Here is a 27,960-nt window from a genome sequence, read left to right on the forward strand (position 1 = left end):
GCCGCCATTCCCTCAAGTATTGATTTTTCTCTTGTTTATTCATTTTTATTATTCTGAAATAAACCGAAACTTTAGTAGTTTTGAAAATAACAAGATGATAATAAAAACTGAACATAATAAAAAAAACAAAAAATTAGAAAACCTAAAATTTTAACAATAATAAAAAGATTACTACATTTATTCAAAGAAAAATTTTACTTGCTAGCTCATTTATCTCATAAAGTTAAAAGTTCCAATCATAACTAAAAATATAGAGCTAAATGTTTTTATAGTAAATAAAATCATACAGTTAAATTTTTGTATCATAATAAAATCATACAGCTAAATATTTGTATAATAATATAAACCATAAAGTTGAATGTTTGTATCATAATTAAAATAAAAGAATTTATGTGCAATTGTCGTCAATTTCGATACTTATCACTGAATTACTTGACGCCCTTGGGCATTTTCTTGCTCAGCCTGATAGGATACAACAAAAATATGAGCGAGGGAGTCGAGAGGAGTCGGTGAAAGCCTTGAATTTGGCCACATTTGGCCCAAATTTTGACGTTTCGTATGGAAATTGAGCCAAAAACGGGGTTTTGTCGCCAATTCCAGTACTTGCCAGCCTCTCTGTTGGTTGTCTTTGTCATTTTCGTGCTCAGCCTGATAGGTTACAACAAAAAATGTCCAAAGGCTCAAAGAAATCTCGGTGAAAGGCTCCAATTTGACGAAATAATCACAGAATTGACATTACAAGCAAATTCTAAGCATTTCTGTGCACTTGTCGCCAATTTCGGTACTTATTACTGAATTCCTTGACGCCCTTGGGCATTTTCTTGCTCAGCTCATATATATATTTTTTCGCATGATATTTATTATTTTGGTTATTTTTATTTAGATTGTTATTCTTTTTATTACTGTTAATGTTATTGTTTTCCTTTTTGTTTTATCAATATGATATGTTTTATTGAAGTTCAATTGTTGAAATATATCTGAAATACTTATTATAAAAGGAGTGAATTAACTTACATTGTAGTTTTCAAATGTTTTCTATTAAGTTTTAAGTTTTAAATAGTTTTGTTGCTCTTGAATGCATTTTTACTATTCCATGTCATTAAATGCTTACTTCCATAGATAAGTTCCAAAAAAGCCGCTAATGTGTTTTAGGCAGTTTAAGTTAAGCTTTTATAATTTTTTTTATAATAGCTGTTAAGATTTCAGTTACTTTTAAAACTTATCTAAACTTGCTTTTTTTTTTTTTAGGGAACTTAAAGAATTCCCTTGACTTTGGCTTTTATAAGAAAAGAAATGTAATCCGAGGTTTGAAAACATTCAGCAAACATTACAAAAGAACAGTAGAAGCTGATTAAGATTTTAGTTGACTCCTAACACTATAAAGTGCAAATGTTAACGCTTGCAACAAAATCTCGGACGCATAAAAAGATATCAAATTACTTTGAACTGTCTGATTATCTTTTTCTAACGTTAAAAAAGATAAACATGAGCAGGGGATTTTATCATTACCAGGAAAAAATCTTGAAAACTCTATTTCCCCAGAAACAGTCAAATTTGTGATAATTTTTTATCAAAGAGATGGGTTTCTAAGAAGGATGCTAGGGAAAAAAAAACTTAGTATTAAAATATTCACACATTCAAAAAATGTTATTACTACTCAATCTTAAAGAATTACATGTTGCACATTTACAAAACACATCTAAAAAAGACAATCCTAATGTCAATGTCAGTTTGTCCAAACTTTTCAATCTGAAACCCCAATTGGTGCATTTCAGCTAATGCATCAGTTAGTCTCAATATAAGTGCATACATAAATCAGCAAAATGCAAAACTTCTCATGAATGCAATTATTTGAAATAAAAGTTGTAAGGATTCTATTCCTGTAATTGTTTGTTCTGTTAGAAATGCTGTATGCTGCACCAATATGACCAATGTCCAGGTATTCAAGAAGATGTTTAGTACAAGAGACTATAGGCAATTAACTAAGAAAAATTATTCAAAGTATTCAAGCAATAGCAGACCACTGACTATACAACACTAGTGTTGCAAATACTGCCACTCAATAAATTTAATGACTTCTTTCAAAGTAGCATTGAAACCCTTACCACAAAATCATATATTACAAAAACACAAAATAAATACTTAAAAAAACTGCAAAGAAAATCTTAAGCAAAAGAAGTGAATAATTTTAGAAGATTTTGCTGAAAGTTATCAATATGTTTTCCAGGATGAGGTTAAAAGTTATCACTGGAGCAAAAGTTAGTTGTCACATTTTTTCCATTGCACTTTTCTTTATAGAGAAAAATTTTCTCAACCAAAAATCTTTTTGTTACTTTTTCAGAAAATGCTTATCACAACACAGGGTTTTTTTTACAAAATTTAAGAATATAAAATTAGATATGTAAAAGAAAATTTATCTGATGTATCTTGTGTGAAGTACTTTTCCCATGGCTGTTTGAAAGCAATAAGTTAAAAATAACAAGCATTGATGCAATTTTTGAAGTATTCAATATTATTCCAAAAAAGATAATGGTAAAGAGATTTCATTAAACATTAAACAAGTTGTCAACAATATTGAATAATACACTGTTTTTGAAACTCAAACTTATGGCCTTATTTATTATTTAAAATGTTTTTTTAATAAAGTTTTCATAATATTTTTTCTTAAAAATTATGAAGATAATCTAGCAAACATGTGTGTTGTCTTAACTCTTTTTAAAAAAGATGATCTGCTTTTTTTTATTTTTTTATTTCTATATCAACATTCAATGTACATTTTGATAATAAATTAATCATAAGCTATTGCTTTTTGTTACTTGTTTTTAAGGCCTCTGTGTGGGAAAAACTGGAAAGAAAAAGAAACTTTATTATATTGATATAGTTCTTTTATGAAATGCATTAATGGGTAATTCTTTAAAAACTTTTATAAAATCATACTTTGAAAAATGCTGTGAAACACTTTTTTTCTTTAACTAGCAGAATTGCAGTCAGTAAAAAAACTTCTGAATTCAATTAAGCCAAGTGATAATACTACTCTTTGCCAACTAAAATTTACAAAATTATTCAAAGAAACAAACTAACAAGTTATTGTTGAAGAAGGATTAGTATAAATGCAAAAGAAAAATGCTTAACATAATACAATTAAAAGTGGTCTTAAGTTTAGAGTTATAGTTTTCTATCTGCTGAACCTTCATATTTCATTTTGGATAAACTGTGAAAAGTATGAAAATTGTATATTATTCATAAACTTTTGTTATATCCTGTCACACTGAAAATTTTTTGTTAAAAGATATGTTAATTTTAAAGATTTTTTTTTTTTTTTTTTCTAAGAGTTCTTTTATCTCAAAGCATTGTTTTTCTAATGTTAAAGTATGTCTCATTTTGATCCTCAGCTTAAGAAATATGTGACAGTTTTACAAATTAAGAAAATGCTAGTATCTGTGTATTAAAGTGATTTGTACAAAAATAGTCTTGTTATTAATGTAAAAAAAATTTACATTCATCAAGTAATTCAAAGCTGAATTACTGTAATGCTTTGAAGAATTATGTTTAATTTAATTTTTCAGACATTAGAATACATTTTTTGTGTTGCTAGCTACTTAATATATTATATTAACAAGCTTGTTATTTTTTTACTATCTCATGAACAAAGGTTTTCTAGCATAATATTAGTTATTTAAGTTATTGGTAATGGGGAGTGTTATTAGTAATATTACTATCTCTTTTCTAGGTTTATTTATGTAATTAATTTTTATATGTCAGCATTTTTAGTTAGGGGTATCAAAACCTTGCCAAAACTAACATGTTTACCTAGGACTTTTTGTAATTTAAATTAATGTTTGTTTGCATTTTTCAAAAAGGACTATTCAAACCTTGCCAAAGCTGATATAATTGCCTCCGGCTTACTTTTTTAGTGGAAACTTTTACTAATTTGTAATTATTTATTCAGAATGACATCTGACTAAAACTTGTTTTCATTGTAATTCTTTGCAATATATTAGGTGAAAACTTAATTAGAAAGGAATTTTGAAAGTTGCACAGTTGGGTGTCCCAAATTTTCACTTTTTTTTTTAATTTCAATGTGCACGCAGTTTTTTCCGATTCTCTTATGTCCCCTGATAGTAAATATATATAAAAAACATTTTCGGAAATCAATTTTAGCTATATGTAAAATTCCAATTTTACACATTTTCTTAATAAAAATACAAAAATGTTTTAAAAAAATGTGTATTTTAGGAATAATAAACTATATATTTTTTAACTGGGATTTAGAAAGAACCTTTTTAAGCTTCTTTCTATTGTCCCTTGCCACCAGCATTAAATTTTGTTGCATAATCTCAGATTTGTATCCACCTACAAAGTCCTGAATAAGGCGTATGTTCCTTTCTGCATAATCGTTAACGCAAGTCAATTTTATAACAAATTTTTTGAATAAGTCTAACAACTTCAAGGCTTTTTCCTTGCTCCACAGTTCTACTTCACCATCAGGAACTTCAGCAATTTTCAACAGAAGCCAACTTTCCGGACTTACCAATTCCCAAGGCTCAGTGGACTCTGATATGATGGGTAGCTTAGGTTTTCCAGTTTTGAACTTGTCAGGAACGTTATACTGAACTAATCTGTCCAACATCTTTTTCTTCACTTCCTGCTCTACATCTTCATCAGCCAGAGATAGCAGCACCAATTGCATACTAGCAACCAATGCTGAACCAAGATTGGGATATTTATCTTTAATGCTAAATGCATTTTTGAAAGCGGCAAGATCATTTGAGGGTGATTTTTCAACCAAATACAACTTTAGAAACCAAGGTGCATACCAGACAGATGTGAAGAATGTCTCTATCATATTTGTCTCTATCATATTTCTTTTATCTATTTCTTTTATCATATTTCTTCTATCTATTTCATTATCCGCTGTCTCTATCATATTTCTTTCCTTTTTGCTCATAATCATGGTGATCTTATCTGTTATTCTCAAGGTAAAAATGTATAAAGCATCAGCCATAAACCTAAAAATTAAAATTTTGTTACCATTAATATTTATCATATTTTTATTTATAATACTTACACAAAGTTTATAATTTATCTATAAGGTTTTATTTTTTCAATATACTTTACCTGGCTTCATGGCAGGCTCCAGGTTGATGGAAACAAAATCCAGGTACTTCTCCTCCCAAATAGAAAACAAAAAGCTCACATAGTTTTCTGTAATCACTCCTGACAAATGTTTTTGAGGCAAGGGCTTCTTTTCCAAACTCCAGAGCTTTCTTAGCAATTTCATAAAGGGGTGACCCAGTCTGAAGCTGACTCCAATCAAACGTAACTAGGTCTAGCATCTTGTCCACCTCTTTCTTGACTGAATACCAATTTTTCTGGAGTTTGACATACAGCCCTTTTTTTGGGCCCTTCGTCTTCTCTCCAGTCAAAGCCTCCATAAAGTGTGAGATGTGTATTTTTATAATATGTCTTCTACAGAGAAACCATAAAAATGGAGTGTTAAGGATGGAGCTGAGGATAACAACAGCTCCAGAGTGTATTCCAGTATTAGATGCCGTAGTGTCGCAGCAAACAGCAAATATTTGATCAACAATGTTGAAGTATTCTAGCAGATTCAAAGTTGCTACACCCTGGTCACTACCTTTGGAACCTGCTGTCTGAACAACACCTAGCAGTACGTCATATCAGGGGATGTAACACTCACCGCTATTCTTTCTACAGAAACAGTTATTTTCAGATCTTCTTCAATCCGTTTCACCCGTTTTCCATCAAAATGAACACATAGCTTTTTTCCCTTCAGAGTTATAATTTCTTGTCTGAGTTTATCTCCTACTGCCTCTATTTTGGAATCTCTTTCTATGAACTGTACTTCTTGATAGAATAATATCTTCTAGATTCACACCAGCTTTATTGCAAATAGCAGCTACTATGGAAGTTTGTGGTCGTATACCTACTCTGTATCGGGCAGAAACTGCAGCAGTACAGTCAACCAGATCTTCAGCACTTATACTTATCATTATCTTAGATTTAGTAGAATGACTGAGTCTATTAGGTAAATCTTAATCATCTAAAGAATCTAAACTTGGTTCCGATTCAGATTGATTTTCAGATGAATGCAAAGAAACTTCAAGGTCATTGGATTTTACTGCATTCATTGTGGTTCTACCTTTACCTATTGCCTCCTCCATCCTCTTGAGCCTAATATTTTTTATTTTCAACTGAATTTTGTAATACTTCATCAATTTCTTTTGTAATATACATGTTTCGCTCTCCTTTTTGATCTAGATAGAACTGAATATCCTCATCTTTGGCATTCTTAAAACAAAAACGATCCTGATTTACTTTTTGTTCAAAATTTGGTAATGAAATATCAAAGAGTGTATTGCTCTCCTCTAAAAACTCTGTCTGTATCTCAGAGAAGTTGCCTTCACTAGAGTTCCAGTTCAATGATTTGAGATGATACAAATTTATGTACTTATTATGGAGCTTCAGTATCTTATCCCTGACACTGGATCCACTGATGATAAAATCTTGAAACCCTGCTTTCTTCCAAGTGTCTATTACAGCGGAGGCAACACATCTTTGTTCAGAACACATCTTTGTTCATCTTTACAGATCAGATCCCTGTTCTCATATTTCTGAGGGCAGGCTACTATCAACTTAGTAGATTGAAATCTTATAGATCTAAAATAAAAATAGACAAGTATTAATCATTATGTTATTTTATTTTCTTACGTAATTTTTTGCCTCATTGTGTCTCATTTTTAACACTTGCAGGGGAGGGGGTGATATTAGATTAAATCTGTATTGCATAAAATAGACCATTTAAAAGTTTTATCATTGTTTTATAGTATATTTATATTACAATAATAATCATTTGTTTTACCTGGGAGATTTTAGAAACTGGATGTATCTAAGAATATTTCCAATGGTTGCCAGCTGGTTTATTGGAAGCCCATTGATTGTGTACTTTAAGAGAAAAAGTAGCCTCCTTGGATTTGTTGACAGGCTGTACTTTCTCTTCTCACTGTTATTTTTTTTTATTTTTTTGAGTACGACCCATTTAAGTTATTAATTTTAATATTACTTAATCCTAAAACAATATTAAAAAAGTTTAATTCTAATTTCCCCCTAAAAGAAATTACATTTTATGATACAATTTTCAAGTAAATATATGTATATTGAAGATATTCATAACTATTACATAATTACATATGAAAAAATTAGTTCTTATTTCAGTAAAATAAGTTTCTAGTTATTACTATAAGCTGTTAAAATCAAAATAATAAACAAAAACCAGTTAAAACAAAACAGTATACAGAAAACACAAAGGTTGTTCAAGTAGTCATTATTATCAACATTTTCTGTGAATCAGGCTTCAATGAACCTTTTATAAAAAAAAATGTCAGATGGATTGATTCTTATATAGTCTAAAATCATTGGTTTTCAAATCCTTTAGGGTAAGGGGCATTAAAAATGTAAAGTTATTAGGTCCGCATCCAAAATAGTGTTATAAAATGTCAAATTTTAACAAAAATGAAGAAATTAAGATTTTACATATAGCTGAAATTGACCTCAAAAAAAATTTTTAGTCATACATATGAACTCAGTAGACAAAACAGAATGGGAAAAACATGCATACAAAAAATTTTTTTTTTGGGACACCCTATTGCACAGTGAAACAGAAAGTCACACACAGAAAGTCACACAATATTCACCCATGGTTGTTTGTTTTTTGCAGTTCCTTTTTTTTCATTTTTATGAACTTGTTTGGTTATTGTATTCAAATAGCTGCTTTTAAATCATCCTTTTTCATTTAGTGGTTCTTGTAAACTTGTCATCAGATAGATCTAAAATTTTATGTCACACTTAAAAGTGCTCTTTAAGTGTGTCATAAAATACTGTAACTTTTTTTTTTTTTTTTTGTTCTTAATCAATGTAACTTTCTTTTTTTCTGATTCTGTAGAATTATGTAAAGTTAACTTTGTCATGGGAAAGTTGTAAGCAATTTTAGATAACATTTAAAAGATAACTTGAATGTACTTTATCTTTTTCACTATACATTATGAAATATTGTGTCAAATTTGATATTAATGTTGTCTATACTCCTTTGCAAGTAATCTCTACCCAGAAGGCAGTAACTTTGGTACAGAATCTGGATGCCTTTTGCTATTTTATGCCTGCGTTATTACTAGGATAATACTACTGAATATGTGAACTTTAGACAAAATAAATTAACACTGTTATTGATGCTTGTCAGTAAAAGCTAGAAACAATGGAAAACGAGTATAGATATAGTAAAATCTTGAAAATATAAGAAAAACTTTGCCTTTCAAATTAATACTTATTTGATGGCTAATGGAAGTGCTGGATCAGTTTGTAGAATCAATTTGTTGACCAATAAGTAAAAACAATCAATTTATTGCTAAATTAAATGAATGAAATAAACTTGAAATATTTTTTAGTATTATAGGGTAATGAGATATTGTCTTTAGGGCCACCAATTGTTAAATGATGAAAACTGTATTCCACTACAGAAATTAATATTCTTCTTACATAACTTTAAGCTTTGAATTTCTGCAGCTGAAGTGACTATTATGTTTTAATAACTAAATGTTTCTAAACCTAATTTTTTTTAGGCAGCTGGAGCTGATCTAACCAAAGAATGATTCAAAATGGTAACCATACATTAGTTATTGAAATTAAGCAAAATAGTTGTAAAGATCTTAATAGTTTTTTTATCTTTCTTATAAATTGTTACTTTAATTTGTTTTTAGGTTTAAGTAGTGAGTATTTGATAAATTTGCATTTAGTTAGTTAAATTGTTTAAACAGTTTCTACAAGCTTTAAATTTTTTTTATTTGCATATAACTTTCTTTAATGCTTAAGCTTTTTTTTCTTCTTCAGCAAATGATATCTAGTAAGATATCTGGAAGACCCTATTTTGATGAGATTCTTCATTCAACTTTTCTTAGTGGTTTGACTTAAGTGAGGGAATAAGTATAACTGCCAGTATTACAGACCGTGTAGAGGTTCTTAAAAAAGTGACTAATTTGAGATCAATTTTTATTTGTCAAATTTATTTTAAGCAAACCTCAGTCTTGTTAGGTTATGGTGAAATGATATCAGTTCTTATTAAGTTACAAGTACTAACACTCACAAAAGTATATAATTACTATTGTAGTTTTCATTAGAAAAATTTCATTGATCATTCTATTCAAAAACAGATTTTGGTCATTGTATACAGCTGTACCTGGAAGAAAACTTTTAAATTACTTTTGAATAATAAAGACCCTTTTTTTTTTGTAAAAAAAAAAGCCATGTTATCATCGTGGAATGAATAGCAAAGGCCCTGGTTGTGAACATGTTGGTAAGGTGATTCCCTCTGCATTTAAACTAAATTGTTTTTTACAACTAAGTTTACACTGGTTGAGGTATAAGGTCTTTTAGACCCAGCTTTTCTGCAAAATCTGATTTTGTGGATCGTAAACATTGTTGTTTTTTTTATTACTGCTGTAATGTTAAAAATTGATATATGTATAAGGGTTCTCATCTAATTCTAATTTTCTTTTTGATCAATCCCAGCAAACCACAACACTCGGGTCCCGCGCTGTATATGTCTGGGCTATTGTGGGTTGCCCAGCCTGGGTTCAGAGAGGTTTTTGTGTCGGTTTCAATGCGGGTCACGTGTTGATATCCCAAACAATAATGTATTATGACACAAATAAACAACAACTTCATTTCATTTTTCTTAAACAATGATTAGCGACTGATAGCAATTTAAAATGTTGTGAATTTAGTTTGTGCACTCATATATAGATTTATTTATAGGAAATTTTTTGTAATACTTTCTATTTTTGTATAACTTATGTACTCACTAGAATGATCATTGTATACGAATCAAATTATTTTTAGAATCTGTCAGATATTCTGATAAAACATGTTTATACTTTGTAATCGAACATTCGTGTTTCATCAAATATATTTGATTATAATCTGTTGTATGTGTCATCAGATAACCATAGTCATCTAATGAAACATGCAACAGATTATCTGATGCAACACAAATGAATAATGGTCGATCAATTCAAGTATGAAACACAAATGTGTAATGATGATCATGATGTTACCATTTATGTTTACATCTATCAGAATTTGATTATGATATCATTTCTCTCTCTCTTTTTATATATATATATATATATCCAGTAGTTAAGACATTTCATAGATGTCTCAACTACTGTAACTTGTCAAACATTTGGAATATGTTGACACTATTGTAAGCCATTACAAAAAAATTCTTGAGAAGTGTTTGCTTCTGTATTTTTACATTTTTAATGGAACTATTATTATTTTATTGGTTTGTTTTAATTGTTTTTCAAAAGAAACTTTTTTTCTTATCTACATTTAGATATTAATTCCAATTTTTTATTTAATAAACATTCTTGGTTTTGCATGTGTCATTATTTCAAATCTTTTGGAAATATCATTATATGCAGATGCTGTTTTAAGAATGGACCAGTTCAATATAAAATCATTAACATTTTAATCTTTCAATTCCTGTATGTATTTTGACAGCATAGTGCTTTTGTTTTTAAAAGAATTGTGGGGTGTTCTTTTGTTTTTTATTTATGTTATATTTTTTTAAATATTAAGTAAAGTTAAATATTAAGTAAAGTTAAACATTATAATGGCAACATCTAATGATGATTTCAAGTTGTGTTCAGATAGAACAAAACGAAGAAGAATTAATTCAAAGGTTTCAATAATAGTTACAGAGCTATGTATAAAAAATGAGAATTGTGTTAGTATTTCCATGTTAGATAGAACTGTGAATGATATAAATTTTAGTAAATCAAGAAAGAAAATTGATCAGAATGCAAATGTTCATGAAATGCAAATTGAACCTATAACTATTTTTGATAGGTTAAGTTCTCAAAGCGAGTTTTCAGAAAAGTTTTATGATAATATTGATGATAAATCTAGTGTTGATTTTGATTATAGTAGGGATGATAGGAGAACTGATGAAATTGATGAAAAAAAAAAAGTGATGATGCCAATGATAACTATAACTGCAATGATTGTACACTAAAAAACAAGTTGCGAGATTGGGCAATTACTTACAGTATATCACATTCAGCTTTAAAAAGTTTATTGCACATATTGAGTCCATCACACTCCAATATTTCTAATGACTCAAGAACTCTTTTAAGCACTCAGCGAATTGTAGATATAAAGCATATTGCTGCTGGAGAATATTTTAACTTTGGGTTGCAGTATTGGCTGCATAGTATTTTTAAATTAAATCAGCCTGATTCTATAGTTGACCTTTTGCATATTCATAATAATATTGATGGTATACCGCTGTTCAATAGCAATTCAATTTCTCTTTGGCCAATTCTTGGTTCACTGAAAGAGTGTCCATTAAGTGGACCTTTTCCCATTGCAATTTACAGTAGTACAAAAAAACTTACACCTCTTGATGAATATCTGAATGATTTTGTTTCAGAAATGAAGAGTTTAAAGCAACATGGTTTTCTCTTTAATTGTAAAACTTACATAGTGAAGATTGATGCCATAATATGTGATGCACCAGCAAGGGCTTTTATTAAATGTACCTCACTCTGCTTATAACTCATGTGAGAGATGCATGCAGCGTGGCAAATGGTGTAACAAAGTGACACTGTCCAATTTAGAAGCACCACCAATTACAAACCTAATCTTTACTGAGCGCCATTATTCTGACCATCATGTAGGTTCTTCACCTTTTGAGCAGTTAGGTTGTGGTATGATTACTGAATTTCCTTTGGATTATATACACCTTGTGTGTTTAGATGTGAAGCGCAGGCTTTTATTTCAATGGATTCATGGACCAAGTGGGGATTGTAAGCTATCTCAGTTACAGTTATCTATAATATCTAAAAACTTAGCAGTTATGCATAAACACATCTTCAGAGAGTTTTCAAGAAAACCACGATTTCTTTCAGAATATAAAAAATGGAAAGCTACTGAATCAAGACAACTTTAATTGTACACTGGGCCTGTTGTCTTAAAAACTATTTTAAAAGACACAATGTATTCAAACTTCCTTGATTTATCTGTTGCCATAAGGATATTGCTGAACCCAAATTTATTGTCAAAAAATATTGCCTATGCTGAACAACTCTTAAAATACCTTGTGGTTACATTTTCTAAGTTGTATGGTGAAAATCAACTTGTATATAATATTCACTCTTTAATACATTTTTCTAGTGATGCTAAACATTATGGTGTTCTTGATAACGTATCTGCATTTCAATATGAAAGTTACCTTGGGAGATTAAAAAAATTAGTTCATAAGCCTCAAAATCCAACTGGTCAAATAGAACGCCGAATTAATGAAGGGCACTGCAACATCAATGAGAGTTTTTCCAATAAAAAAGAGCCAATGTTGAAGAGAATTCATTTAGATGGTCCTATACCTGTTGATTATTGTTCTTATTTCTAGTTCAAACAACACCATGGGCCTGGGTATTTTATCTCCACATCCATTGGAGGCAATTGCTTTCAGATTGAAAGTAAGTTAGGAATTGTAAAGATTATTTTGCACAGTTCTAACTTTGCTGAAACCAATACTGCTTCAGTTGTATTTGAAGAATTTGAAGATGCTGAACTATTTTTTTTCAGATCCAGTTAGTTCAATTTCACTTTCAATATATTTTGTGACCAAACTTACTGGAATTAGACGAACTTTTCCTGTTGCTAGTTTGCTGACAAAGTATCTTTTACTTCCATTTAAACAAGGATTTGTTGCTTTACCACAATTGCATTTATCTTAACTTTTAAAATATTTTTTTCAAGTCAATTTAATATTTCTATAGTTTACAAAAGAAAGTAATTTATTACTTATACAACTTTAATATTACATTTTCTTTTGGTGGTGCTTTGAGTGATTTATTTTGTTTAGAACTTGTGAATGTACAAGTTGTTACTCAATCAATAAATAAATACAAAAAAATTTTACTTTGATAAGTTTAGTTGTGATATTAGTTTGTAATATTTTCATTTGGTTATAGAAAATTTAAAGAATGGTGAGAATTATGACTACATGACTATTAACATTGATTACTAAATTTCAGCTGATGCAGATTTGATTTTACTACACTAAAATGTATGCAATTGTTGAATATGTTGAGACTAAAGAGATTGATTAAAGTCTTTTGCCAATTAATTGGATGGTTGATAGAAATAAACAGAATTTTAAAAAATTAATTACAGATAAAACTGCATTAAATTTAAGTAAACCACCAGTAAAAGCAGCAAGTAAAGTGTCAAATGGCAAAAAAATATGCAGTAACCCAGAAGAACACTGGCTTTTATACAAAATGCGAATTCTTGGAACTGCAAGTTAGTACTGTTGTTGTTTTTAGAGATCCTTCTCTGAAATCCTGTCTTTCTCTCTTAATAAGATTTTTAGAGGTCCTTAAGGGACTCTGAATTAGTCATCCATAAAATGGTTTTGCAATGGTAGAAAGGTGAAGCACTCTTTTCTCCCATTTCTAAAACATTAAGAGTGGTCTTCATGTTTGCAAAAAAAAAAGTTGTTTAGAGCATACTTAGCTATTGGCGTGTAAAATATTTCACGGACATTGCATGTAATCAAAGAAATGTACACAAAATATAATTTGTTCTATACACTCTTAAAAGCACAAATGAAAAAAACAAAACAGGCTGAAGACACATCTAATGTTGACTATGACAGATAATTACAATAACTGTAGAAATTTGGAAACACAAAAAATCAGGTTAGAGAATTCAAATATAATTTGTTTCACTCATATTCAGAGTTAAAATAAATGTAAATATATATTAATTTTTTAAATTTAAATTTAACTGTAGAAAAGTTGTTTTTTGATTTACAGATCATTTTAGGATTTTTCATTCAAATTATTTTTAGCCTGCTGTCTATTGTTTCGATAATAAAATCAATTAATAAAATTTTTTAGTTTAATTTATAATAATATTTGAAAATAATAATTTTCTCTTTTGTTTACAAAAAGAAAGCATTCTTTTGACTATGAAAAAGATGTTGTTGATGATGAAATTGAAGACTCTTATTAAGAAAACAGATTGATTACATAAAAAAATTAAATCTATAATGTCCTAAATTGTTTATCTAAGATTATGAGACACCAAAAAATTTTAAATAAGTAAAATAGTATTATGGAACGGTTTTTGTTACTTTTATCATCTCATATTTTCAGACATGAAGGTTTTTTAATAAATGGCAGGTGTGGTTCTTGGTTCTTTAACAGATGGATTGCCGTAGTAATAGTTTTAAATGTGAATATAGTTGTTAAATCTAGTACATTTATACCTATTTTGTTATCTTGTTGTTTCAGAAATACAAGCATCTCTATGGTTACAAAACCAACACCACCTCAACACTTAAGGACAATACAATCAAGCTCATGCTCATCTTTGTCTCAAAATGTGCCTGTATCAAATCATCTAACACAATCCAGTACCTCTGATTACCAGCCTAATGTAATACAACCTGATGTTATCCAGTCATTCAAAAGTATAATGGAAACATCAGCTCAGGTGTTAAATTCGATAAACTCAAGTAAGCTTGTATTTTAAAGTTACTTAGTTTCATGATTATTAATTTTTAAAATAAAAATTGAAGTAATTCAAATTATTGAAATAGTGAGGTTATAACTTAGATTTTGAAATTGAGTTTGTGACTGTATTGTATAGTAAATTGTAGAGTATAAAACCAATATTTTAAATATGATTTAGCTGTTCTTATAAAGAGGTTATTAACAACTCTTGAAGAAGTAAAAGAAACTCAAAAGACTCATTCTGTTATGCTACAATCTATTATAAGACAAATAAATACACCTCAGTTGGAAAATGATAATGAGTTGCCAAATGACATTCACTTTCCCCTTTCCAATATCAAAGAAGTTAATGATTTTGAGGAGCAGCGAAAAGATCAATCAATAAAGAGTACACTGGTGAGTATTTTATTTTCCATGTTTAACAACATTATTTTTCATAACTTCATGGTTTATTTTATGTTTTATGAAATAAGTGATGTGTAAACTAAATGTTTTATAATTATACCCTAACCCATGTCCTGGTCATGATGTTTAACTGATCCTATATTGGCCCAGGTGAGGTTCTTTAGCTGTGGTAAGGTACCTAGTTAATTTAGCTGTGGTAAGGTATCAAAGTTTTCCATCTCCTAGCAGATGGAAAGCTGTGAGATTAAACCCCCAATTTAATTGAGGAGTTTGTAAATCTTGAATGTTAATCCTTCTAGTGGTTAAAATAAAAATACTCAGTCTTGATCTCCAAAGCATGTTAACGCTAGGAAACGCATCCGGTTATAAAACGTTGTTTGAACTCTTTCATAATGTCATATGTAGGTAAGAAAATGGTATTATGGAAACCCATCCAAATCACTTAAGTGTGGAACCATGGACGCTAAACATGAATAAAGAAATAGAATAAAACATGCGTTAGAATTGTAACGTTTTATGTTTTTTTTTTTTTTTTTTTTCAGCTTTAGGTAGGCGAATATTTATTTGCCTCCTCAAGGCTGAAGGGCCACTGTAGTTATGGGGGCCTCTCACTTTTTTATTAACAGTCTCTCAACTCCTAATTTTGACACACGAGCCTTGTCACAAAATTGCTGCATGGAGAAACAAAATGAGCGTGGTTCTTCCTGAGGTGGAGAGTGGTGGGATTGAACCGCAAACCTTTTATTTACAAGGTGGACACTCTACCATCACTCTACCTATACTTAAAAGCCTTATCATATGTGTTACCCTAAAGTCTTTGAAAAATGTTACATTAGCAAATGTAATTGGCTGTAAAACAGTACATGCATAATTCAATCATTTACTAATATAATTCAACTTGATACTTTTTTCAGACTTGTATCCAATATTGGTGGAAGCTCATTAAATGATGCCATTAAAAGAATGATGAAATTCATTCTCCTCAATAACTTTCCAGATTGCCCAGAAAGATTACGGAGTCTTCCAATAACCTTGAAAGACTGTGTACTCTTTTTTTGTTGCATTAACAACTAATGCAACCCAAAAGGAGATCGAAGGCAAATTGCGCAGGTGGTTCCCTAACGCCCGAGACCAGGGCCAAGACAGCTGAAAAAAAAAGGATCTGCAACATCTTCATATTCTTTATTATCAGAAATATAGTTAGACTTCAATATATATTTGACTATTAAATAAAGTATAAGAGGTTTACTAAGTTTCAAATACATGTGTGTGGTCATATAGGCCGTAGATTGGTTCCAAGATGCACAAGTTAAGCTTAACAAACGCTCTCTGTGGGTCACATTCCATACAGTTCCCTTGCGGGCCCCCTGGACAAAACCTTGTGTGTCCCGACTGAGATTCCTGTGCGGGACCCATACTTTAACAAACGTGGGACCCGTGCGGCTCCCGACTTGTTTGGCTGGCTGGGATGTACAGTAGCGTGCAAAAGTTTATAGATAGCTAAACTTTTCATGTTTTTTTATATTTAACTTTTTGACTTATCAGTGAAAATAAATGAAACTTTTAACAATTGATCCTATAATGTGATTACATACTATAAATTACTCAAAAAAATGATAACTTGTAACGAAAGGAGAAATTAAAAATTTATTAAAAACATAATCGTGCAAAAGTTTATTAACAAATGAAGAAAATTCAAGAAAGAGGTACTATTCCTAAATCCTCCACGATATTTCATGACAGCACATAAGTATTGTGTTGGATAACTTCTAGACTTCAACGTTGCTTAACAACAAAGTACAGATTCAAAACCCCGTTTTTGGGTCGATTTCCATACAAAACGTCAAAATTTGGGCCAAATGTGGCCAAATTCGAGGCTTTCACCAACTCCTCTCGTCTCCCACGCTCATATTTTGTTGTATCCTATCAGGCTGAGCAAGAAAATGCCCAAGGGCGTCAAGGAAATCAGTGATAAGTACCGAAATTGGCGACAAATGCTCAGAAATGCTTAGAATTTGCTTGTAATGTCAATTCTGTGATTATTTCGTCAAATTGGAGCCTTTCACCGAGATTTCTTTGAGCCTTTGGACATTTTTTGTTGTAACCTATCAGGCTGAGCACAAAAATGACAAAGACAATCAACAGAGAGGCTGGCAAGTACCGGATTTGGCGACAAAACCCCGTTTTTGGGTCGATTTCCATACAAAACGTCAAAATTTGGGCCAAATGTGGCCAAATTCGAGGCTTTCACCGACTCCTCTCGACTCCCTCGCTCATATTTTGTTGTATCCTTTCAGGCTGAGCAAGAAAATGCCCAAGGGCGTCAAGGAATTCAGTGATAAGTACCGAAATTGGCGACAAGTGCACAGAAATGCTTCGAATTTGCTTGTAATGTCAATTCTGTGATTATTTCGTCAAATTGGAGCCTTTCACCGAGATTTCTTTGAGCCTTTGGACATTTTTTGTTGTAACCTATCAGGCTGAGCACAAAAATGACAAAGACAATCAACAGAGAGGCTGGCAAGTACCGGAATTAGCGACATGATCCTGTATTTTCCTTTTTCATGGATTTTTTTAATTTATTTTGTCTTTTTATTTATTCTTTTTACACGAATGATAATGAGGTACAACTATATATTTTGTTTGTATTTGAATTTGTTTTTTATTTTATTATCTTGTCTTTTTTATCTTTCAAATGCTGTATTTTTTTTAATAAGTATTTTTTTTTTAATGATTTTATTTGTTGATTTCTGTTTTCTTAAAAATTATATCTTCATTATAATTTTCCTTCTCATAAAGTAATGATCTTCCTATTTAAATGAAGATCGTTCTATGAAGTTTTTTTTTAGCTAATTAGTAACAGTTAAATGAAAATGTATATTTCTTAATGTTTTTATTTTGTGTATTTATAATTCAGAGAGATAGACTGTTTCTTCTCGGAAAGGTTTTATACTGTCACATTTAAAGGTTTCGTTCTTTGAATCCAGTGATGAGGAAATTTCTTAACTACCATGACGTTTATACCATAATTATTTTAGTATCTCTTGTTCAATGGTTTTCGTGATTACCCATTATGAGTAAAAATGGATCCCCGTTCGGAAATCCGTCTTAGGATAACTATGGCCCTTTCATCCAGCCACTTGTTTCATAGCATAATGAAATCCCAATTTTTTTGCTTGTTTACATGGCAAGTTATAATTTTACAGGTTTACTTTTAGGTTTTAACATTAGTTAATTTTTTACATTATTTCATATATATTTTATTACTTAACATATATTTATTGTTTTATTTAATATATTATTCACATTATCTTTCTTCACATCACAGTAAAAATTATAACGCTAACATAACAGTTACATCACGGTAAATGAAAAGTTTGGCGTTATGTTTACCGTAATGTAAGTAATAAATACATCTAAAGCGTTATGTTGGCCGCAGTTATTTGTACGTTTGTATATAAATGTAAGGCGTTATCTTTAACCGTTATGTTTACCATTATATTGGTTGGAAATATTTCATCGCATAACTATATGACATCATAAAAGTATTTGTAAAAAAAACGCGAATTGAAAAAATATTTGAAAATTTTTTCATTGTTGCACGAGGTTTTCCTATAAGAATTAATATAAATTGACTTTTTGTCGCAAAATTCAACGATGTATAAATTGTTGAAATATATACCATAATGCATTGATATATTATATATATATATATATATATATATATATATATATATATATATATATATATATATATATATATATATATATATATATATATATATATATATATATATATATATATATTAGTTAATGGGTCTTATTATAATTTTAATTTTATTTTTTAATTTGACTTGTTTTATTCTGCCTTATTATTAATAAAAAATAATATTTATACAAAAACATGGTTTAACACCATTACTTTCTTAATTTATATTGTAACTAGAAAAGAAATAACAAAGAAGAAGATGGAATGGTCAAAGCTGTTCTTGTTAAGTACCTTGGCGAGCGAAAAATTGTTATTGTTGATAATAACAGTATTATTGATTTTTTAAATAATGGTATGCATGTTTATTTTTAAAAATTTCAGAAATACACATTTAATAATGTTTATAGATTGTTGTTAAGAATAATGTAAAATTTTTAATATTTTGCCTCAGTAAAATTTTTGAAAATTTATATTTATGCTATTTAATATTTTGATTTCAATTCATAAGGTTTACATAAGGTAACTTTAAAAGCTGACTGCAAAATGCTAACTTTAAACAGATACATTTTAACATAAAATAAAATATATCTTTATTTATACACATAAATATAGATTTTATTTTATTGTATGTTTTATTTTAAGTTGCTGCTTTTAAGTGAGGTTGTCAAATTCTGGTGTTAAAGTTACCCCGCATTACCTTTTTAACTTTTTAAACTCTTTTTAAATAAACTTGTAATATGCTTAGAGCCTACAAAAGAGACATACTGATCTGAAGAAAAATTATGTTTTGTGTTTATTTTAGCTTCTATGTTGTGTTTTTATTTAAAGTAATGTTTTTACTTTAGTTTCAAAGAAGTTTGCTAGTGCAAGTGGGAACATTTGTGGAATCACAAGGAATGGATGTAATGTCGATGAAGATACTTTTGTTGCCATTCTAAATGAGCAAAACCTGGAGGTTGAGGCCTTGTCTTTGCCAGTGTCTAAACATTATTCAAGCTCTTCCTGCCAAAGTTTAAATGGATTTTCTCTTGTTAAAAACCCTGTATACACCGACCTTGAAAATTTTCATGCTTCTTCACCACAGCAGTGTTTATCTTTACCAGTGACAAATCTACTTGGTCAGCCTTATATGTCATCATGCTCACTGGCAGAATATTGTTCACAGCATTTGTCCAATTCTCCACTATTGACTTGTGATGAGACACCTACTTCACAACAACAATCTAGTGACCAATCAAGTTTAGAGAGCTCAGCAGATGTATCTGAACCAGTATTTGTTCAAGATGATTTAGCTCAAAAATGTGCATTTTCACAGTCTTCATTGACAGGCATTTCCAGTCAACTATCCTATACTGCTCAAGTGGCTTTTGCATCTAATCCACTAACAAATGCAATCCAAAAAGTAAGAATAAATTGTTGTATTTGTGATTTTAAAACATATAGACCTCATGTAATGATATCTCATCTTAAATTACATGGTCAGGCAGGTTCAGTAGATTGCGATAACTGTTTTACTAAATTTAAAAGTGTTAGAGGTTTTTCAACTTCATTATAAAAACTGTTTCATTCCAATTACTATGATTGAAGACGTTGAAGAAATTGATGACACTGTTGAAGAAATTGACATTGAGATTCCTTCAGAGAATAGAAAGCTTGGTGCATTAGCTCTACACCAGAGAGGAAAATATAGATGTTCTGAAAATGTAGTCAATGTTATTTTTTCGAATTTAAAAGATATTTTAACTGATAACACACCGAAAGAGGAGCAATCTACAATTTGCCAGCAATTATCAGCAGAATATTCAAGAAAGCAGTACTTTAAAAATCCTTTCAATGTACCAAAAGTTAAATCTATTTTTAAAAATGGCTTACAGGGATGCTATATTTCATTTAAAGAAAAACTTAAGTTTGTTTTGATATCCCCTGAATATGAAAAGTGTTTAGAGAATTCTTCTGAAATATTGATTTCATTGTTTTCAGATGATTTAGGTATTACCAATCCAATAGGTAAATCGAGAGGAAACCATAAGTTGTGGGTTTTGTATTTTCAGTTGTTAAATGTACCTGATTATAGCCTCAGTAAAACTTTTTCAATATTTCCCTTATAAATAACTGGCTCTAAATCAGTTAAAAACAAAAGCTTTATGAAATCACTTTGGCTTGATTTAGTTCAATCTCTAAATAAGCTATCTTAATTTGATTGCTCAACTTTAACCAACACTAAAGGTAAGCGATTCACAGTTAAATTGAAGAGCTTTATCGGTGATTCGTTAGCATGTAATGCAATTGCTGGTTTTAAGGCAGGCTTTAACAGGAAGGTTCTTAGGTGTTGTCGAGTTTGTAATTCTACTCGTTCAGATATGCTTAATCAAAATATACATTCTCAGTGTATTGCTCGTGATATAGAAAAACATAAGGTAAGAGTCCAAGAAATTGATAATCCACTTCAACCTCCCAAACAACGTCAAAAATGGTCAAAGTTGTACGGTGTTCATTCTAAAAGCATTTTATCAGAAATTAGAAATTTCGATGTCACAAAACAAGTGCTTTTTGATCCCATGCATGATTTGTTAGAAGGTGTAATACCTTTACAGATAGAACTTTACTTATGTAACGCTGTTTTTAAAGGTTTATTTACACTAGATAGCCTAAATGACTTTGTAAAGTTCTTTCAGTATCCACAGGACAGTGAAAAACCACCTGTAATAGTCGATTTAGTTATTAAGGGCAAATTTGGAAGTGCTCAGGTCCTATCTCTTTGTCGTGTTTTGCCTATTTTTCTGAGAACAACTGCAATGGATCTTCATTTTTCATGCCTAATTAAACTTCTTCATATACTTCAATTATGTCTTTCTCCTATTACAACTGATGCTTATTTTTTTTGCTTAGAGGAAAAAAAAGCTGCTTATCAAACACTGTTTATGGAATTATATCCAGAAAAATTTATACCTAAGCTTCATTTTCTCATACATTATCCACATCAACCCAGACATTTTGGTCCTCTACGATATCACATGTGCATGGGATTTTAGAGAAACCACCAAGTAATTAAAAATATCAGACACTTTAATTTTAAAAATATGCCATATACTGCCCTAAAGGGGATGATTTTAAACACTGTATCATCTTTTTACACTCCTACTGGTGAGCTGAATAATGGAGTTCTGTGAATTAGATCAAGTAACTTTTACGAAAAATGTAATATCTTGTATTCAGGTTTATGGTATTAAATATTGTCTTGGGTCATGTTTATGGTTTCATAGTGGTTCACAATTTCTTGTTTATATAATTAAGGAGATACAAGTCAGAGGTGACAGGAAGTTTTTTATTACAACACAGCTCCAGTCTGTTGCATATGATGAGATAAGAGATAACACCTATTTCACCAGAAAATATTCCTTTTCCTTGGCCTGCATTTTACTTTAAAGAGGCTGGTAACATCTATATTGTACCCCCAGCACCATGTTAGTTAAATAGCTAAATACAGTTTGGAGTCATTCAGTATTGGACAAAACATTTGCAACCAAATAATGCTAGTTTAGTTTCTTTATATAAAAGTGCTGCATTTTTTCAATTTAGAGAAATAACTATGGAACTGTTTAGAGACAAAGTTCTTCAAGTTTTATTCATCACAAAGTTCATTATTTGTACACAAAAATTAATAAATTAATCAAAAGTATTAAAAAAAGTTGATTTCCTTCTGGACAAAACAAGTGCAACTCGACAAAATGTTGACCAAGCTGTATTTTGTTATCAATATTTCGTGGCGAATCCTTTGTTGTCAAACACAGTCTTGCATCTTCGAGGCATAAATTCGATCAGATGATCAATGAAACTTTGTGGAATCTCTGCCCAGGCCTTTTAGATTTGTTCAAACAGTTGATCCTTATTACGAACACCTTCACGATTAATTCTGCGGTTGACGATCTCCCACAGGTTCTCGATAGGGTTGAGATCCGGAGATTGAGGCGGCCAATCCATCACCGATAGGTGGTTGTCTTGAAACCACTGCTTGACTACTTTTGCAGTGTGTTTCGGATCGTTGTCTTGCTGAAAAACCCATTTTATTGGCATATTCTATTCAGCATGAGGTAACATAACATCTTTCAGGATATTTTTATGCGGTCCATTATTTCATTGTTTCAATGTATTGGACCTAGACCGTTAGCAGAAAAACACCCCCAGACCATTACATTGCCTCCACCATGCTTCACAGTCTTATGACAGTAACGTAAATCGAGGCGTTTTCCGGCCGGTCGACGAACGCGGCAAATGCCATCGCTCCCAATGATGTTGAACTTCGATTCATCACTGAACAGGAGAGTTCTCCATTTCTGCACAATCCAGTCAATATGAGATGTAGCAAACAGGAGTCTTTTCTTCTGGTTTTTTAGTGAAATCAGCGGTTTCTTTGCATGGCGTCGAGAAAACATTCCGGCTCCAACAGCACGTCGTCTGATTGTTCGGTCCGATACAGGCAGCTCTAATTGCTTTTGTATCTCGAGTGATGATATCCAGCGATCCTTCTTGAGGGATCTGATGGTCATAGAATCCTCTCTAGAAGTGGTGGAACGCGGTCTTCCACATTTGTTATCTGCTGCCAACTTCCCCGTAGAACGATATTTGGAACATAGTCTTGATACGGTCCATTTTTTCACGCGATATTTATCACAAATACTTTTTTGTGACATTCGACTTACGTAATCGCCAATAATTTTCTTTCTTAGTTTCAATCCAAGACTGTCGGGAGCCATTTTTGCACTTGAAGTCATAAAAATAATAAAAATAAATAATCACGCTTCTCAAGGCTTACCGTGTTACATTTACCTTGTGATGATACAATAATGCTCTGTGGAACACAACGTCTTGGTTGGATGTGGACTGTATTGATGTAATGAAACACTTGTTGTATTTCACTTCTTGTATTTATGTTCTTCGATAAAACACTTTGATAAAACTCACTTCGATAAACTGTCTTTATAATACTGACTGATTGACTTCCATATACTGACTGAATTACATGTCGATTTACAGTGGTGGCCAAAAGTCTTGGAACAACATATTTTATGTTATGATAAATTTTTATACTAAAAATAATAAACGATAACAGTAAAATAAATAAAAAAATAAATAAGTTGTAAGTATTTTTTTAAACAACATTCTCTTTAAAAATATACCTCAAACCTTCAAAATTTATACTTTAGATCAAAAATAAATTTTTTTGGTCGTTAAATGTTTTGTTCCAAGACTTTTGGCCACCGCTGTACATGTCTCTTATATAGTAAAATGAACCTGTGTGAACCTGTTCTGGAAGATTCTAGATGCTTCTTTTCGATGCTTCTGGATGCGTCTGGATGCTTCTGAATGTTTCTGGATATTTCTGGATGCTACTGGATGCTTCTAGATACCTCTTCTGGAAACTTCTGGAAGCTTCTGCATGCTTCTGGAAACTTCTGGATACTTCCTTTAATTATTAAAAAACTTCCGTGACGTTGACACGGACCAGACTTCAGAAAATGAAACAAAACAAAGAAGTTGCACTTGTTTTGTCCGCTGAAAAATGGCACTTGTCAACGAAATTCTGCCCGTGTGCTGTCACCTGTCAGCTGATTGCTCATGTCATGGCATGCTATGACTCCAGACTCCTGAACTGTTTGCTGTGGTAGTATAGTTCGTTTCGTTTTTAAGACATGTAAAATTAGGAACACTTTTTAGCATTGTTCGATGTTGGTTGCAAATGTTTTGTCCAATACTGTATGTATATATATATATATATATATATATATATATATATATATATATATATATATATATATATATATATATATATATATATATATATATATATATATATATATATATATATATATATATATATATATATATTTGTATAGCTTTTTTTCAATACTGGGAATTTATATTGTTTTACTACTTTTTTTTCTTTTAAAGTTAATTATGTTTTAGGAATTTAAAGCTTTAGAGTTTTAAATTTTTCAAAAATTGGAAATTCCGCTATATAGGCAGTGCCATTGTCAGGCTTACATCCTGATATTGATGAAAAACATTATTTTACTTACGAAACACTTGATCATTAAATGTTGTAGTTTACAACTTGTTTTAAATGTTTTATTTTAAAAATAAATTTGCATTTTTTTATTTGAAGCTTTTATGGTGTCTATTTTAATAACGGTTATCTCCTAATATTATGTTATTAATATCTACTTGCATATTGATTTAGATTGATAGAACTCCTTTTGTTGGCGACGTTAGACAATAACTCATTAATTACTTTCCCCCACATATCAAACAATTTGTTAGCAGCAACTCTGTAGTAGAAGGTAAGATTGTGGCTAGAGAATTAATGGCTTGTCTGTTATCATTCTGCTTCTCCCATATCCCAACTCATGCTATTGTTGTAAATAGAATACTTCTGCACAAAATATTTTTTTCAAAGCTTGTCGACTTGTCTCAGCTTATATCCTTGTTATGGTCAACGATGGGTAAGTGAAATAATAAGTTTAATATTGTATTTGTTAGTCCAATTTGTTCATACTAAAAGTAATAGTATTAATTTTGCATTTAAAGGTTTTATTCTTTTTAAGTTCATATACTTTTTGGTTTAAATAAATAATCATTTATGCAATATATATTATAAATACGAAAATTTTAAAAGTAATTTTTTTTTAAAGTTTTATTTGACAATTTATGCATTAATGTTTGTTTAGCAAACAGTCTCATCAATTTACTATTTCGTTACTTTTTTTTTTTTTAATAAATTATAAGATTATATTTTGGTTATGTTAGGATCATTTTTTAAAAAGTTGCCAAACAATTTTCGACAACGACAGTATACCAAGTGTCGCAGCTTAGGGGTGAAAAGGCTTCCACAGGTTTCTGTTTCAAATAGCAATAGGAAACTCAAACCTGTTGTGACTGAATTGGTAGCTAATCAAGAGCATTTATTAAACGATGTTGAAGTAAGAAAAATATAATTAATGAATTTTGGCAATATTTATATTACTTAAATATTCTTGTAAATAGTTTTTCTTTCAATTTATTTTTATTTCATTAATTTTTATAGCTCTTCTATACGTTTAAAATCGACTAGTACTTTTCATTTTAGAATGAGTTAAAAAAAAAAGCAAACCTTCACAGCCAACCTTGTCCATTTTAAATAGACAACTATTTAATAATGAAACATTTAGTAGGATACCAAAGAGAATTAGTTTTTCTCCTACACTAATGCTGGAGTAAGCAATTTGTTGTTATGCTGATTTCAAGGATGCTACAGTCAAGATACAAGCAATGTTGTCTTGGATGTCTCCAGAGTCTGGTAACCACATTGACAATTTGTTAAAGCTCCAACAGAAACTTATTTCCAAGAAGGCATGTGATAAATTGTTTATGTAACGGGTAATTACCAGTTATAAAACACGAAAATTGGCGTTATGTTTTTAAAAAATATAACGGGTAATTTTTTTACTGTGATTATTTCCTCATCTTTATTAAATACTTTTGCGACAGCATATTTAGTTGTCAAACGTAGCTTGGTCTTAGATATTAAGTTCTTATACTTGATATTAGAACTCAATGCTCAATGTTATTTTCGTCACAGAATTTAATTTTTATTATTTCTTTGATTGGTAAGTTAGATGCTTCTAGTGGGTAAAGCTTATTCACTGGCTTTTCACATAGGTTATTTTTCCATCAACAACGTACTTAATACTTGCGGCGCGGACAAATCCGTCTGATGACTTAATAAGGCTTTGAATAATGCCTGTCTTCCAATAACCGCGCTTGATGTCTGTGTCATGAATTAACACAACATCGTTGACAGCTATTTTGTGTGTCCCTTTATTTTTCTTATATTTGTGGAATTCTCTAAGTTCGGTCTCGTATTCTTTTTTCCATCTTTTCCAGTAATGGTTTAATGTTTTTTCTACATACGAACTTCTGGTGCTTAAGTTTGCTTCGTATGTTTTGTCAATAATGGCTTTAAAATTTATTGATCTTCCATATATCAAATGGTTCGGAGTAAGCGGTGCATCTCCAGGAGACTCTTACATGAAAGTGATTGGTCGATTATTTAATATCGCTTCGACTTCAGCAATAAATGTTAGTAGTTCTTCATATGAAAGTTGAGCATTATGTATTATTTTGCGGAGACAACGTTTAGTAGATCTAACTAGCCTTTCAAAGAACCCTCCCCACCACGGAGCAGCGGGGACGTTAAAATGCCAAGTAATACCACGCGAAGAAGCGTAACTTTATTTAAGATTAGAAGTGAATTGAGATCCGTTGTCCGAGATGATTTCTGAAGGTGTGCCCCTTTTCGCGATAAATCGACGTACACTTTTTATACATGATTCGGCCGAAGATGCAGGAACAAGATCTAAAAATAAAGCGCGTGTAGTAGCACATGTAAATAAAAATATCCACACCTTTTATAAATTATTTCCTTCATATTTGTTCTTGACATAGTGGACCTGCATAATTTACACCCGTAAATTTGAATGCATGGTCATTATTAAGATGACTTAAGGGTAAAGGAGGAGGAGAAGGATAGGAATAAGGCATTCCTTTAAATCGTTTACAAATATAACATTTTCTGATCAGTTTTTTAATGTAATTTCTGGCTTTTGGTGTCCAGAACTGAGTTCGAATTTGATTTAATGTCTCTTTAACACCATTGTGCATAACTATGGAATGAAAATAAATAATAAGTAGGTTCGTAAAATCGGTATCTCGCGGTATGAAAATAGGATTTTTTGTGTCGTAGGTAACCGGTGCGTTTTGTATTCGACCAATGCATCGTATAATTCCATCTACTATTTGTAAGTTAAGATCAAGTTGAAGTTGTTTATAATTTTTATCAGTCGTTATTGATCTTTGTGTATATTTTATCCAGCTTTTTAATGCTTCTTCTATCTCAACAGAATCTAAGTAAGATAATATTAAACGTTCTTTATTTCTTTTAAGCTTTAAATTCTTAATAAATCGCATGACTAATGCTGTGACTCGTATTAGACGCATATAGCTGTTAAATTGAGTAATATCAATCACATTCAAGTCTATATACAGGGTGACCACAAAGTATCCGCACAGATAAAGAGCTTAATAAAAAGCATGTAGAAAGTATTTGGAACACAAATTTTATTTTAAAACATTTATTGAACTATAACAATTATGATTCAAAGATTGAATTCGAATTTTCCTCCATCAGCAAAATAACAGGCCTGTAGGCGT

General features: G+C 30.5%; 3 protein-coding genes and 2 pseudogenes across 6 annotated transcripts; 3 read left to right on the forward strand and 2 right to left on the reverse strand.

The window, feature by feature from the left end:
- The first annotated feature begins 1,230 nt into the window (after nt 1-1,230).
- Nucleotides 1,231-22,372, forward strand: LOC145186406 (uncharacterized; annotated as a pseudogene). Its single transcript, XR_016452395.1, has 7 exons — nt 1,231-1,383; nt 8,637-8,675; nt 13,053-13,781; nt 14,379-14,602; nt 14,779-14,996; nt 18,952-19,066; nt 19,560-22,372. The product of XR_016452395.1 is annotated as an uncharacterized LOC145186406 (transcript).
- On the reverse strand, nt 4,247-6,014 carry LOC149888698 (uncharacterized). The gene is made up of 4 exons (XM_090089106.1): nt 5,867-6,014; nt 5,119-5,674; nt 4,912-5,009; nt 4,247-4,836 (listed from the first exon to the last, which is right to left on the reverse strand). The coding sequence occupies exons 1-4, from the start codon at nt 6,012-6,014 to the stop codon at nt 4,247-4,249; spliced, it is 1,392 nt and encodes a 463-aa protein (XP_089945232.1).
- LOC149888699 (uncharacterized) lies at nt 8,682-12,895 on the forward strand (annotated as a pseudogene). The gene is made up of 2 exons (XR_016452396.1): nt 8,682-12,554; nt 12,664-12,895. The product of XR_016452396.1 is annotated as an uncharacterized LOC149888699 (transcript).
- Nucleotides 22,373-24,952: 2,580 nt separating the features above from the next.
- On the forward strand, nt 24,953-26,196 carry LOC145191597 (uncharacterized). Of its 2 annotated transcripts, XM_090086971.1 has the most exons (4): nt 24,966-25,052; nt 25,169-25,214; nt 25,519-25,691; nt 25,838-26,196. In XM_090086971.1, exons 2-4 carry the CDS (start codon nt 25,211-25,213, stop codon nt 25,886-25,888), a joined length of 228 nt encoding a protein of 75 aa, XP_089943097.1. In that variant the 5' UTR covers nt 24,966-25,052; nt 25,169-25,210; the 3' UTR covers nt 25,889-26,196. The 2 variants fall into 2 exon arrangements, with proteins under 2 accessions (XP_089943096.1, XP_089943097.1); XM_090086970.1 differs by having other exon boundaries at nt 24,953-25,214.
- Nucleotides 26,197-27,174: 978 nt separating this feature from the next.
- LOC149888700 (uncharacterized) lies at nt 27,175-27,747 on the reverse strand. Its single transcript, XM_090089107.1, has one exon. The coding sequence runs from the start codon at nt 27,745-27,747 to the stop codon at nt 27,175-27,177; it is 573 nt and encodes a 190-aa protein (XP_089945233.1).
- Nucleotides 27,748-27,960: the final 213 nt, after the last annotated feature.

This window comes from Hydra viridissima, unplaced genomic scaffold (genome assembly GCF_058129835.1).
Source record: "Hydra viridissima isolate aposymbiotic clone 2 unplaced genomic scaffold, HvirCarnegie_v1 scaffold_5, whole genome shotgun sequence".
NCBI lineage: Eukaryota > Metazoa > Cnidaria > Hydrozoa > Anthoathecata > Hydridae > Hydra > Hydra viridissima.